This window comes from Podarcis gaigeae, assembly GCF_964106915.1.
Source record: "Podarcis gaigeae genome assembly, chromosome: 16".
NCBI classification, from domain to species: domain Eukaryota; kingdom Metazoa; phylum Chordata; class Lepidosauria; order Squamata; family Lacertidae; genus Podarcis; species Podarcis gaigeae.
The window spans coordinates 30,197,155-30,211,636 of NC_139693.1; the positions used below are offsets into that span (position 1 = coordinate 30,197,155).

General features: G+C 46.0%; 1 protein-coding gene across 2 annotated transcripts in view; it reads left to right on the forward strand.

Moving 5' to 3' along the window:
- The first annotated feature begins 14,056 nt into the window (after nt 1-14,056).
- Nucleotides 14,057-14,482, forward strand: part of TBX1 (T-box transcription factor 1) — a 45,507-nt gene continuing 45,081 nt past the window's right edge. The window contains exon 1 of one of the 2 annotated variants that reach the window (XM_083717273.1): nt 14,057-14,417. In XM_083717273.1, coding sequence (XP_083573399.1) covers nt 14,138-14,417 — 280 coding nt within the window. In that variant the 5' untranslated portion in view covers nt 14,057-14,137. The remainder of the gene's footprint in view (nt 14,418-14,482) is intronic. The other variant, XM_083717274.1, reaches the window with a different exon arrangement.

Consider the following 14,482-nt stretch of genomic DNA (forward strand, 5'->3'; position numbering starts at 1 on the left):
TGGCCGGCAGTCACTCTCCAGGGTTTCAGGCAGGGATTGTCCCCCAGCCTTACGTGGAAAGCACTGGTTTAGCAGAGCTACGGCCATTGTTGGTTTTACAAAGTTCTGTTGGTTTAACTGGGGAGTTAAGTCTAGCTTTCGTTTTTGCTTTCAACTTACAAAGTCCTGTTGGTTTAACTGGAGAATTAAGTCTAGCTTTCGTTTTTGCTTTCAACTTATGCAACGCTCAAACAGGTGGCGATGTCAACATTTTATATTTTTATTGTGGTCTCGGGCCAATGATGGAGTCTGGGGAATGCAAACCCTTTTTCTGATGTTTTCATGGTGTGGGTGGGTGTGGGTGGGTGTGGGTGGGTGTGGGTGCGTGTTTTAAGTAATCCTCTAGATACTAAGACAGACACAAGGAAAAATGTGCAGACAGTATTGTACTCGCCTGCTCCTTGCCTTCCAGTGTAGTGACACTGGGGAAACCAGCAAGCCATAGACATTATTATTATTATTATTATTATTATTATTATTATTATTATTAATCATCAAGTTAACTGAAGCAATACAACTGTTGGCCAACATCTGGGCAATGCCTTTATTAGGCCAGACAAAATGTCACAAAATAGGATGCAGATTTTCAGGCTCTCCAGATCAACAAGGAGGGCATTGGCAAGGAAATTCTGTGTGTGTCTATTTAGAAGTCAGTCCCATTCGGCTCAATCAGTCTTCCTTGTAAGCTACACAATATGTTTAGGTTCTTGATTGTTCCGCCTAGATGTACATCCCCCCCCCCCCCCCCCGACACACACACCAAATCATTTGTTAGTAAAAGGTAAAGGTAAAGGACTCCTGGACAGTTAAGTCCAATCAAAGGCGACTATGGGGTGCGGCGCTCATCTCGCTGTCAGGCTGAGGGAGCCAGCATTTGTCCACAGACAGCTTGTGAGTACAGGTCTACTGACAGGGTTCAGTTATTATGTATCAACTTTATGATAAAAGACTTTTTAAACACACACAAAAAATTGCTTTTAATGTTTGGTGTATTACAGTATTTTAATATTTTGTTGGAGGCCACCCAGAGTGGCTGGAGAGGCTCAGCCAGATGGCGGGGTATAAATAAATTATTATTATTATTATTATTTGAGTCTGGGAAATGTCTATTAGTTATTTTGCTTAAAAGATGTTAAGCAACATTTTTTTTTACTATTATTTATTATGAAAGTGCAATGTGGAGCTTTTTAAGGGTACTATGTCTATGAGGTGCTTGCTAGGGCTGACGGGAGCTGTAGTTCTGCAACATTTGGAGGGTCGCAGGTTGCCCACACCTGAACTGGATGCAGGACAGTCATCTCTCAGGGAAGCTGAAGTTGCAATATGTATTTGTACTGTACTGAGCAGATCCTTGGATTAGATGACTTCCAAAATCCCTTCCAGGATTCTCCATAGATCTCCTCGCCTCCACCTTTGCTCCACCCTCTCTGCCAATTCAAACTCTTCCCTCTTCCAGATGAGTCAGGAACTGTGGACAATCTTTGATGCTCAATTGTCTTCAGAGGCGATGGTGAGGTTTATTATTATATCCTTGGTTCCTAAGAACAGCTGAAGCAGTGATGCAATCATGGGGGTGTTTCGGTTTGTGACATTTTGGGCTTGGCATGTGGGAAAAACAAGGGAGTGGTGAGTCAAGCTGGTGTCCCACCGTTGACCTTGATAAGGAGAACAGGTTTCAACCCCCACACTCTATCCTAGCCAGGCTTTGATGAAATGTAGATTGGGCTCCCGATTTGCATGGGGCTGGCAATTTGTTTGGTTGGCTCCTCTGTAGGAATCTGTCCAGTTTTTGTCTGGCTCCTGGTGTGAATATATTTTGCTCTCTTCCACAATGTGACAATATGGGAGAATAGCCAATGTGGCACTCTCCAGATGCTGTTGAACTCCAACTCCCACCAGCTCCTAACCAACATAGCCAATGTTAAGGTGTGGTAGTCTCACATCATCTAGTGAGACCATGTTGACGGCTCCTACTGTGGAGGGTGCCCATCCTATTAAAGTGTGTGGGATCTGCTCCCTGGGAGTTGGAGCCATTTTGTTTTTTAGATGGTCTGCAGAGATGAAATCTGTAGATTCCAAGTATGTATTGGTGCTCTATAAACTCAGCATTGTTTACGAAGCAGCCAGATGTCTATCAAGGGATGAGCCACCATTTGGGATGCTGGTTGGATTTAGATGAGTAGGAGATGATATTTTATTTTGTAATTATCCTTCCTTTTTCTCAGTTGCGTGAGAAAGTAAATGCCTGATTCAGCAGAGTTAAAAATCACCATCTATGTGACGCTTATCTTTAGAAGTTATTAGGACACGTTTGCATAACCTTCTAGAACAATTAGAATATTCAAGGGGGCTTCAAGCAGACTTTGATTATCTTCTCCCTTTTTTATGTTCCCCTCTTAATAAAGAAATCACTCTCAGGCTGTTAAGTGAACAAGAAAATACAAGGTTTACTCACATCAAAGGTCTTGCCAGGCTTCAACAAATGCAGTGAGGAAAATCAGGCAGCCGATAATCCTTAAACATTACATCCTTAAACATAGTCCATAGTTTCCCCATTGCAGGTACATAAAATAATATGTAGTGACAGAAAGAAGGTGGTACTCTGGCAGGAAGGTAAATGGCGTTTCTGCGTGACAGGGTGGGATAAAGGTAAAGGTAAAGGGACCCCGACCATAAGGTCCAGTCAAGACCGACTCTGGAGTTGTGGCGCTCATCTTGCTTTATTGACCAAGGGAGCAGCTTCCGGGTCATGTGGCCAGCATGACTAAGCGGCTCCTGGCGAACCAGAGCAGTGCACGGAAACGCCGTTTACCTTCCCGCCGGAGTGGTACCTATTTATCTACTTGCACTTTGACGTGCTTTTGAACTGCTAGGTTGGCAGGAGCAGGACTGAGCAACGGGAGCTCACCCCGTCGCGGGGATTCGAACCGCTGACCTTCTGATCGGCAAGTCCTAGGTTCTGTGGTTTAACCCACAGCGCCACCTGCGTCCCTTCTTCAGGGATACAAATGCTTTAATCAATAAATACAAGCTTGAGGATATTGTATCAGCTGCATTGAGCCTCTAGGCTTTATGACAAATGCTCAGGCATGGACCATACTACATTCAACGGGAGCTTTGGATTTTCAAAAGTGCTTAGTTTTTTTTGGGGGGGTAGGATATGTACGGAGGTGTTTGTGACTATATGTTCTAACACAGTTCTCCTTTCCAGAAGTTGGTGAAGCAGAGAGGGAAATGTTAGGCCTGTTGGCCTAGTGCAGGAAGAGGGAGCCTGTGGCCTCCAGATGCCATTGGACTCCCATCAACCCCCACCATTGACTGTGCTAGTTGCAGCTGATGGGCACTGGAGTCCAACATGAAGTCAATGAGGACAATACTGAGCTAGGGGAAAGGCTGTAGTTTTCAATGGCAGAGCATCTGCTTTGTGTACAGAAGGTCCCAAGTTTGATCCCCAGCATCTCCAAATAGGTCTGGGAGAGAAAATCTTCCCTGAAATCCTGGAGAGCTGCTGCTGGTCAGAGTAGACAGTACTGAGCTTGGTGAACCAATACAGTCGTACCTCGGGTTACATACGCTTCAGGTTACATGGGCTTCAGGTTACATACGCTTCAGGTTACAGACTCCGCTAACCCAGAAATAGTGCTTCATGTTAAGAACTTTGCTTCAGGATGAGAACAGAAATCGTGCTCCGGCGGCAGCTGGAGGTCCCATTAGCTAAAGTGGTGCTTCAGGTTAAGAACAGTTTCAGGTTAAGTACGGACCTCCGGAACGAATTAAGTACCGTATTTTTTGCACTATAAGACTCACTTTTTCCCTCCTAGAAAGTAAGGGGAAATGTCTGTGCGTCTTATGGAGCGAATGCAGGCTGCGCAGCTATCCCAGAAGCCAGAACAGCAAGAGGGATTGCTGCTTTCACTGCGCAGCGATCCCTCTTCCTGTTCTGGCTTCTGAGATTCAGAATATTTTTTTCCCTTGTTTTCCTCCTCCAAAAACTAGGTGCGTCTTGTGGTCTGGTGCGTCTTATAGAGCAAAAAAAACGGCACTTAACCCGAGGTACCACTGTAATAAGAAAAAAGGCAGTTTCATATATTTCTAGATGAACTAGACAACTAATTCTATATAACGCAGCTTCCTGTGTTTCTAAAATACACTTTACATATGAACAGAACAGAAACCCTTAGTCTTTTCTAGACAATGTCAGTCCTCTCCTACATAACTCTTTATTGTTATTAGTTTTTTAACATACCATTTGCAACAATACTTAAACATACTTTTACATCTTATTCACTTTTTTTGACTTCACCAGTCCTGTCTGAAAATTTTCCAATCTAATCTCTGAGTATGCATTTCTTATTTTCCCTATTACATTTCAAACTCATAACCAACATCTCTATATTTTTCCGCTTTGTAACACTTCGTATATTTCTCCTTACAAAACTTCTTGTAGTCCTACTAGCGTAATTTGTTGATTACGGTTGCTCTTCTAGTAATTCATATACTTCTTCCAATCTTCTGTAAATCTCTGGTCCCGCAGGTTTCAATTCCTTCCTGTCATTTTGTCCAATTCTGCATAGTCCATTAATTTCGTCTGCCATTCTTCTATCGTCGGAATTTCTTCTTGCTTCCATTTCTGGGCTAACAATACTCTTGCTGCTGTTGTTGCATATAAAAACAATTTAACATCTTGCCTATTAATGTCTTGGCCGATAATACCAAGTAAAAATGCTTCTGGCTTTTTTAAGAATGTATATTTCAACATCTTTTTCAGACCTCTCCTACATAACTCAGTCAGTAGAGCTTGAGAATCTTAATTTCAGGGTTGTGGGCTGGAGCCCCACATTGGGCAAAGGTTTCCTGCATTGCAGACAGTTGGACTAGATGACCATCTTGGTCCCTCCCAGCTCTATGATTCTGTGGTTCTATGATTCTGATGACTGAGCAGCAACACCGAAAACAGTTCAGGAGGTTAAATCCTGGTTTAAAGGATGCCCAGATTTTCTAACAAATTATGCTTGTTGATCTTTCCTGATAAAACTGTTTTTTACATGTCAGTCTCTACAGTGGTAGCTCAGGTTACATATGCTTCAGGTTACATACATTTCAGATTACAGACTCCGCTAACCCAGAAATAGTACTTCAGGTTAAGAACTTTGCTTCAGGATGAGAACAGAAATCGTGCTCCAGCGGCATGGCAGCAGCAGGAGGCCCCATTAGCTAAAGTGGTGCTTCAGGTTAAGAACAGTTTCAGGTTAAGAATGGACCTCCGGAACAAATTAAATACTTAACCCAAGGTACCATTGTATTGTGAATCCCCTCCCTGGCTATGCGGTTTATAATTTAACACTGATTTAGGATGTTGGCTGGATTGGTCATTTCAAGGCTACCATTGTGGTGAGAAATGCAATTGTAAAGGACCTCAAAGGTAACCAAAATCAGTGTTCTTCAAACTTGGGTCCTCAGATGTTGTTGGACAACAATTTCCATAATCCATGACCATTGGCTATGGTGGCTGGAGATGATGAGAGTTGTAGTCCAACAATTCCTGGAGCTCCAAGACTGAAGCATACTGTTTAAGAACACCCCTGTTAACTTGCTAGAAACCCAAGCCTAAGAGTGAACCTCCTATCCTGAAAGCAAACACTTTGATTTTATTCCCTAGGATATCAAATCTCCTCCAGGGTGTCTGGTTTTGGCAATGGTTTTGAAGCCCAAAGCAGATTTTTCATTGGTACGTTGCAAAATGTGCCAAATAATAAAGAATGTTGTTTTTTTAAAAGCACAGGTGGGGGAGGGGGAGGAAATGAAGAAACAGTCCTTATTTTTATTGAACTTCTTAACGACTTGACTAATACAATAATTGCTGGCCTGAGATCGCATTGCCAGGTGCAAATCACACCATCTTTCATTAAGAGCATTTGTTCTTTCTGCAAGACTTCAGACTGAAAATCCACAATGCGTTGTAGTCTAACAACATCTGGAGACCTTAGTTTGAACGATACTGCTTTAGTCCAAATCCCTGCCAATTCAGGCACTCCTGAATTGCCTGAATCCAGGAAATCAGACTACAGCAGATGGAGTAGTGGGCTGTGCTCAGGCTCAAGGGCCAATCTTGGCCCACAATGGTGTGCAGTTTGGCCCATGGGACAATATCCCTCAAAACATGCACACCTGACCATCAGCTGATAGCACTGGTAATGCCAGCTGCTGATGGATGGGACTTTCTCTTCTCCCCTTCCATGGACGCCCAGGGAAAGGGAGAAGCGAGGAGCTGCTTCAAATAGCACTTTTGCAAAGTGCACTCCTACTTTCTGGTTTGAGCCTCCCTCCAGAGTGGGAGTGCATGCAAGCCCAGGACTGCCGCAGAAAGCCCTTTTGCAAACCGCCAGCTGACTGTGCAAAGAACTTTGAGAGGTGGGCAGGGCTGATGTGATGTGACTGACAGGTGATTTGATTGACAGGTGGGTGACCCCACCCACCTGTCAAGTTTAGCTTGGGAAGACAATCCTGAGACGAGGGTCTGGTCCGTGTAGCCAAAAAGTTTCCCTGCCCCTAATCTACACTACAGCGTTCCACAGGATGTAGTGATGTTCCACCAACTTGCATGACATGGATTACACAAATCAATACAGGATGAGGCAACCAGTGGCTACAAACCATAATGGTTATGTTCTGCTTCCAGTATGCCTCTGACGACCAGTTGCTCATACTCACCAGGAAGCAAGGATGGTGCTCAGGTTCTGTTCAGAGCCAGTGTGGTATAGTGATTAAGAGTGGTGGACTCGTAATCTGGTGAACCAGGTTCGCATCTCTGCCCCTCCACATGCAGCTGCTGGGTGACCTTGGGCTAGTCACACTTCTCTGAAGTCTCTCAGCCTCGCTCATCTCACAGAGTGTTTGTTGTGGGCAAGGAAGGGAAAGGAGATTGTGAGCCGCTTTGAGACTCCTTAGGGTAGTAATAAAGCGGGATATCAAATCCAAACTCCTCCTCCTCCTCCTCCTCCTCCTCCTCCTCCTCCTCCTCCTCCTCCTCCTCTTCTTCTTCTTCTTCTTCTTCTTCTTCTTCTTCTTCTTTAGGAGTATCTTCTCATAGGCCTCTCATTGGCCACTGCAAGAACAGGACCCTGGATAAGCTGGGCTTTTCTTCCTGATTTTATGTTCTTAGCATCTAGGATAATGTTCAATTTATCAGGTATGGCAGTAGAGGCCTTTTACTTGGTATATTTTGAAGCGGATGGGTTATAACCACAAAAATCCACAAACTGCTTTATCCGAAGTCTTCCCCATAAACCTGTTCAGCAGCTTTCAGAGAAAGGGTTCGACTTCCAGACATTTGAGAAGAGCAGTCAGACCATGCTTTACATACTCACCTATCAGTTAAACACAGTCATCTGGGACTAATCAAATGGTAGACACGAACCCCAAGACATTGGGGGGGGGTGTTGGAATCTGGTGGCAAAGTTGTTGTTTCACTTTGTTTTATATTAGCACATTTAATATCTCACCTTTCAATGCAAGGAATCCTAGTAAGTATGTCTACAACCATGAGGTTGTAAATCTGAGAGATGCCTGATTGGGAGAGCCAACCATCTCTTGTGATGTAAGTCCCATTGAGGCTTCGGTCAAGTATACCTGAAGGAGCATCTCCACCCCCATCGTTCACTGAGATCCAGCGCCGAGGGCCTTCTGGCGGTTCCCTCATTGTGAGAAGTGAGGTTACAGGGAATTAGACAGAGGGCCTTCTCGGTAGTGGCGCCCACCCTGTGGAATGCCCTCCCATCAGATGTCAAGGAAATAAGCAGCTATCCTATTTTTAAAAGACATCTGAAGGCAGCCCTGTTTAGGGAAGTTTTTAACACTCGATTGGAAGCTGCCCAGAGTGGCTGGGGAAACTCAGCCAGATGGGCAGGGTATAAATAAATTACTATTACTATTATTATTATTATTATTATTATTATTATTATTATTATTATTATTATTATTCAATGGATGTATAGGATTGCAACCCCTGGAATATGGCTGTTTTGAGATTTCCAAAAACACATAAGATAGATACACACATGCCAGATAGGTTCTAAATTTCTAAATAACTGTTCACTTACCTTCTAGGACTTCTCTGGCCTTATACACACAGAGAGGTGTGTTCTTGATACATCAAGAGGTTTTCTTGGGGAAGGAACCATAGCTCAGTGATAGAGCATCTGCCTTGCTTGCAGGAAGGGGGTGAGTCAGTAGCACCAACTTGGGCTCCACACTGTGGGTGCACAGAGCACGTGTGCCATGCCGCAATGTCATGGCACAACTGATGGCCTTGCCTCTCATCCTAACCAGGGTACCAGTCACAACTGCCCTCCAGCTGTCCATGCCTGGTGGAGCCGGGTGGCATTCAGTGTTCCTCACAAGCAGAACTCTCTCACATGATTGCTACTTGTCACTCTAGCTCCTCCCTCCGAACTCTTTCACTAGTGCACACCACTCATTTAATGGTTTCAACAAGAAGGAATTTCTTGCATGTGTTGTGAGGCCATACACAGCACAGTCAGGCCATGGCTTCAGGCAGCAGTCCTAAGGCACATTCGTTTTAATTAGGCTCTGTTGAATGCAGTAGGACCTCCTTCTGATACATAGGACTGAATGGTAGTGAATTGACAGTCATCCAGTGCAGGAGAGATAAATAGTAGTGGACTGTGGGATGGGGCTCAGCAGGGAAAAATCAGGCTTTCTCAACTTAGTTCCTCATCTGTAAAATAGGAATAATAGCATAGTGACCTATTTCCTCCAGGTCTTCTGCAGGCAGAGAGACAGACATTGGCTGGTCGGGAGACATACATTTGCACAATGCAAATTACCATTGAGGAGAAGAAACAGAGAAGAGACTCAGCAACCTTTCAGAGTCTGATTATCCGCCCTCTGAAAATGCAGCTTTTGGGGGATTCACTTTCAAAATCCAACTTCCAGGGGTCCCTTTAAAAATTAACACTCCCAGCCCCAGACATCACCACCTCATATCTTACATAAGTCTAGTTGAGTTTAAAGTCAGTGCCTATAGAATTGATATAAGTCTTCTGAGAAGACATGTGTGTAAGGTTGTAAGTCTTGTGGACAAACTCTAAGGGGTTATTGCTAAGGATCAATTTGTCAGGTTCACTGGGCGGTATTTCATGCTAGTCCTACTCAGAGTAGACCTGTTGAAGTTAATGGACAGGACTTACTTAAGTCCATTAATTCCCATGGGTCCTTTCTAAGTAGGACTTAGCTGAAGAGTTTTACACCTTCGCTCCCCCAGTCCTGTTCATTATTAAATTATTATTACTGCAATATTATTTTTGTTGATATCAAATTAGGTCAGCGATTTAAATGACGCACTGCTATTATTATGAGTCCTAAAAATCAGCCATAACAACAAAATGATACTGGGGATTTGAAATTGATTATAGGAAGATCAGATAGTGGGTTTTGGTGGTATGTTTCTTCAAACGGTGGATTAATCATGAGAGTTGTGAGTTTTGTCATTCACGGTAGAGAGACCTAAAACAGGGATTTAAAACTTCTTTTTTAAAAAAAGAATCTGGGCAAAGTGTCATAAAAAGTGCTGTTTATTCATTGGAGGGGGAGGGAGAATCCTTGTAAAATTATAGACACCCAGGCACGATTTGTAGTTTTTAAAAAGAAAGACAAATAAATCCCTTTTATTTAGAGTTATTTTCTTAAGGCATCCGATCATCACCTGTTCTGAAACTATCTTGGAAATGCACTTTCCAGTCAAAAGGCCAAGGATTATTATTATTCCAATGGGACAGTTACGCTTAAATATGCCCCACTGATATAGAAGGGGCTTTATAAAGTACGGAATCGTGGTTGAATTTTTTTCCCTTCTTCAACCCCCCCCCCCAATTTTATTCGTTTGTTTATTCTATTTATAACAAACGGTCTTTCCCCCCATCCGGGAGCTCATGGCGGCTTACACGTCAAGTCCTGGGGGGCCTTCCGCACAATTCACACCCAGGTCCACCAAAGAAATCAACGGGACCGGTTGAAAGTACAACAGCTAGCCTCTCTTCCTACCCCCACTGACCTGGAACAATGTTCTACGCCTTACTCAAAAGTGGGACTTGCTCCGTTAGTTGGAAAACACGGAGGAATATCCGTGCGATCGTGGTCATCGAGGGATCCATTGCGTGATAACATCCCGCCCACTTCTTACGGACTCCATAGGGATCTCATTGACTTGGCCAGGACTGCTAATGTTAAGTAAATCCTCCTGCATCATTTTAAGCGTATTTGTTTTTAAAAAATGTGCTGCATAAATATATCTTTTTGCTCCTTATTATGGAACAGCCTTGCGGCACTTCGAAAACTTCGTCGATTTATGATGGCATAAGCTTCCGTAGCTTGCGGTCCACTTCATCAGATAGATGGAGTTTTATTCTGTTTTACAAGTATATGTACATATGAGAGTGGTGCTTTTTTTTGGGGGGGGGGGAGTTGTAAACATTGAGGTCAGAAGCAGAACACAGATCCCGTGATTCCCGGGGGGGGGGGGGTCTCGGAACACGAAGAATCGGGTTCGCACGTGTAACGTAACATCAAGCCCTTGTCGCGATTCAGTCCAGGAGTGACGCGGTCGAACTTCCTGATTAATGCCAATTCAGAGGTTTCACTTGGCGGTTCTCCCTTTAATGATGATGATAATGGTGGTTAATTGCAGACAGTCTCTATGCAAAACACGCAATACGCTCCCTGACCCTGCAGCGATGGTGTGTCTGCAGTACCCATCGAGATCCCAGTAGCCCTAGCCTGGGTTGTTTTTTTTCCCGTGGGTGCTTATGTGGCGAAGGGTCTTGGGTATAATGCAGTGGGGGAGGCAAAGTCTGCTTATCCAGCCCCCCCCCCCCTTCGGACTTGGAAGGGCTCGTCTGTAGCAGGAGGACAGATCGTGTTGCAGGAGTGCTGCGCCGGGAGCAGCCGAGAAAAGCGATCCTGTTCTCCGCGTCTGGCCTTCTAACGTTGCAGCAGAGAAAAGGGGGACGGCGCTTCAAGGCAGACTTTGCAGGTGACCTGGCCGGTTAAGCCGATGTATTTGTGTGTGTTTCTGCGCCTAGCTCGCTCGGGAGTCCTATTGAACTCAATGGGGCTTACTCCCAAGGATGCGCGGTTAGGATCTCAGCCTCCTGGAAAGGATCCGAGACGTGCGCAGCCGAGTCAAGGCTCCCGTGGCACGAAGATTTAAGTGGGGGGGGGGTCTTTTCGGCGGCGGGGTGTCCTTGAAACCAGCGCTGAAGGCTCAACCCTAGAGTCATTCCTCCTCCCCCCCCCCCTCTTTTACCTGACAAGGGCTGGAGACTTGTGTGAACCGGCACAAATCTTCTCTGTACCTCGGTCGCAAGTCCAGAAATTATGTATGTCTTTATCCAGAAAAGGTTCGCGGGCTTTCGGACTCCCGAGAGATATAGCACCTGGAAATGTTTTGCGATTTCACAAAACAGTTTTGACTTTTATACGGTTTGGAACCCAGAAAACGTTTTCTTTCTTTCTCCGAATTCAGCATTGCACAAAAGATCCATAATTCTTTTTACTGTAGCTTTGGTCCCAAAGGGATATTTAATGTAAAATTCCTTCCTTCTTCCGTATCCGTCCTGGTTTATCATCGTTTTGCATCAAGAGAGCGTTCTCGATCCAGATGGAAACATTGTTTAAGAACTGCTAATTCTTTTTATTATGGTTTCTCACTTAAAGCATTCTCCAGCCGCGAGTAAACGTTCTTAATAGAATGTATTGTACTACCCTACTAATTGTAAAAGGATTACTCTGAATACTATACAACGGTAGTGATAAATACTCCGCAGTTACTGTTGGTATAAAATCATACTAACGCAGAAGAGTTTGGGACTATTATGGGATTGAGAGCCCGATTCATACTCGGTTCATATTTCATTCCTAGAGTAATTTTGCTTTAGGAAGGGAGACCCATTTGCTCTTAATCTTAATCTCAAATTTAGACCCTTTTTTAAAATTTTGGGAGGATTTGATATCTTTTTGCAATTTATTTTTTTGCTTAACAGACCAAAAAATGACACATTCTTTCCGGTCAGAGCTTCAGATATATTCAAATAAAGGATTTGATCAAAGACTTTGTTGTTGACCGATATAGAACTTTGTCATATTAGATAGTTTAAAGCGTTCCTAGATATTAATGCAATAAAACGGCTGGAATGGCTCAGGATTAGACCACGGTGAATGTGTCCTCTCAGATAAGCTGATTATACAAACCATGCACTTTTTGGATATGTTTTCTCTCCTCCCGCCCCCCCCCCCGTCGCCGTCATTTATTATTTTTTAAAAGATTATTATGGCCAGAGGCCTCAAAAACCGAAAGTGGCCCGCGCCTCTCTGGACGTCTGAGCCTGTATTGGAAAGAGATGTCTCTGCCTAGGTCTCTACGAAGCTTATTCCCACCCCGAGAAAGTGTTTTAAGTTTTTAAGCAGGTGGTGTTTGGATCTGGGGGGTAGCATTCCCCCCCCCCGCAAAAAATAAAACCCACCCGTGGCAATCCTTCGCAAACTAAGCTGGTACGTGTCTCGTCCTCAAGCCTCGAGCCAGACATTATGGGTCGGTGATGACATCTCCGGCGCGAGGGGAGGAGAGGTTTGGGGTGCGAATCAAGGCTCCTCACCATAATTGCCATAGAGCTGTAATTGCGGTCTTACGCAACGTTCAGTTTTGCAGAGAAACGCGGCTTCGCATAACCCGACGCGCGCTTTGTTGGGAGGGAGGGAGGGAGATCTAAGCGCACGCACTTCTGAGGATACAGTAACCCAGGGGATTGGTGTATTGGTGTGTGTGTGTCTTTGTGTGCGGTGGGGTCACCGCTAATAGTGCGGCCTGTTTATAGGTCGGAGCAGTAAAACGCGGTAGAACTAATCTGTCCACACGCACCTCTGGAAAAACCGTTTTCAGTGCCGTCTCATAGACCGAGATGAAGAAGGAACTGTTCATTCTCAAGGTCTTGCGGGGCGAGGTGACCCCTTCTTTTCTTCGGGCAACTGCAGAGCGGATTGTTCCGCTTCTAGGGTGGACTCACTCTGGGAGGGGGTTGCGTTGCTTCCTCCTATATACGTAATTCCTGGTGATTCTGGGGTGTCCTTCCACACCTGGGCAAAGACTCCCCACAAAGTTTCTGCTATTATTATTCTGGTGGCCATGGCAAGAGAACTGGAAAAATGAAGGAGACGCAGTCTACCCGCTCTACTGCTCGCCGCCACAATCCTCTCCAATTTATAGCTCTCTTCTTTGCTAGTTTGTCGCTGGTAGTGTTTCCGCAAAGGAAGCGGAGAGTGGAGGATGCGAAATTAGCGGCGGGGCAAAAGGCCATCCTTCCCAGTCCGTGCGGCATCGCCACCCACGGGAAGGTGCGCAGAGCGAGCTAGAGGAATCCTCTGCGACAGGGAAGGGAGCTGCGCCCTCAGCCTTGCGAGGAAGGTGCGCTCCGGGGAGGGAGGAGAGTGGTGTAAATAAAGGCAATAAATCCAGGGGAAACCTGGAAAAGGGAAAACCAGGAGCATTTACCCGAACTATTCCTTGCTGGGGAAAGAGAAAGAATGCGGGAGAGATGGGTGGAGAAAGCAAGAACATAAAATTCCACTTGATCCTAAGGGCTTTACCTGGAGGTAAACCTCCCTGAGCAAGCGCGGCGCTTACTTCCGAGTAAACGTGGTTGGGCCGGCTGCAGATCCGAGGTGCGGGGGGGGGGGGCAAGCGGGAGGGGGAACGAGGTGGCAGAGGAGGAGGAGGAGGAGGGAGATTTCGGGTTGGGCCAAGGCTCGCGGAGCCACTTTCCGCCAGCTGGGAGGAGGGAACGGCGATGGGTTGCTGGAAAGGGGGGGGGGGAGGGAAGGGCCAGGGCAGAGGAGAGAGGGGTGGGGGAGCCGCTTCGGAAACTTCCTTCGGCTCCTTCTCTTCCCGCAGCAGTTTCTGCCGCCGGGCCGCCGCCGGGCCCCTGCCATGCGCGCCGCGCGCGTCCCAGCGCAGCTGGCCCTGGCGCGCTGATCTCCCCGACGGGCGAGCCGTTTCCAGCCGGGCTCGGCGGTTCTCTGCCCCCCTATGGACGACGCGAGCCCCCTATCCCCCAAGGCCAACGCGTTCAGTATCGCCTCTCTGATTTCAGCCGCTGAGCGCCAGGGAAAAGGAGGCGGCGACGAAGAAGAAGACGACGACAACGACGAGGAGGAGGTTGTAGTCGCTGCGCTGGACTCCGAGCCCAGCGCCGCCGCCGCCGTCGGGGGGGGCCTCCGCAGACCTTACAGCCCCTCCGCTGCCGCCGCCGCCGCCGCCGCCGCCCGGAGGAGGATGCATTTTAGCGCCGTTACCCGGGACATGGAAGGTAAGCGGCGAAGAGGCTCGAGAAATTTGCTTCTAAAAAATAAATAAATCAACTAGTTTGTGGGG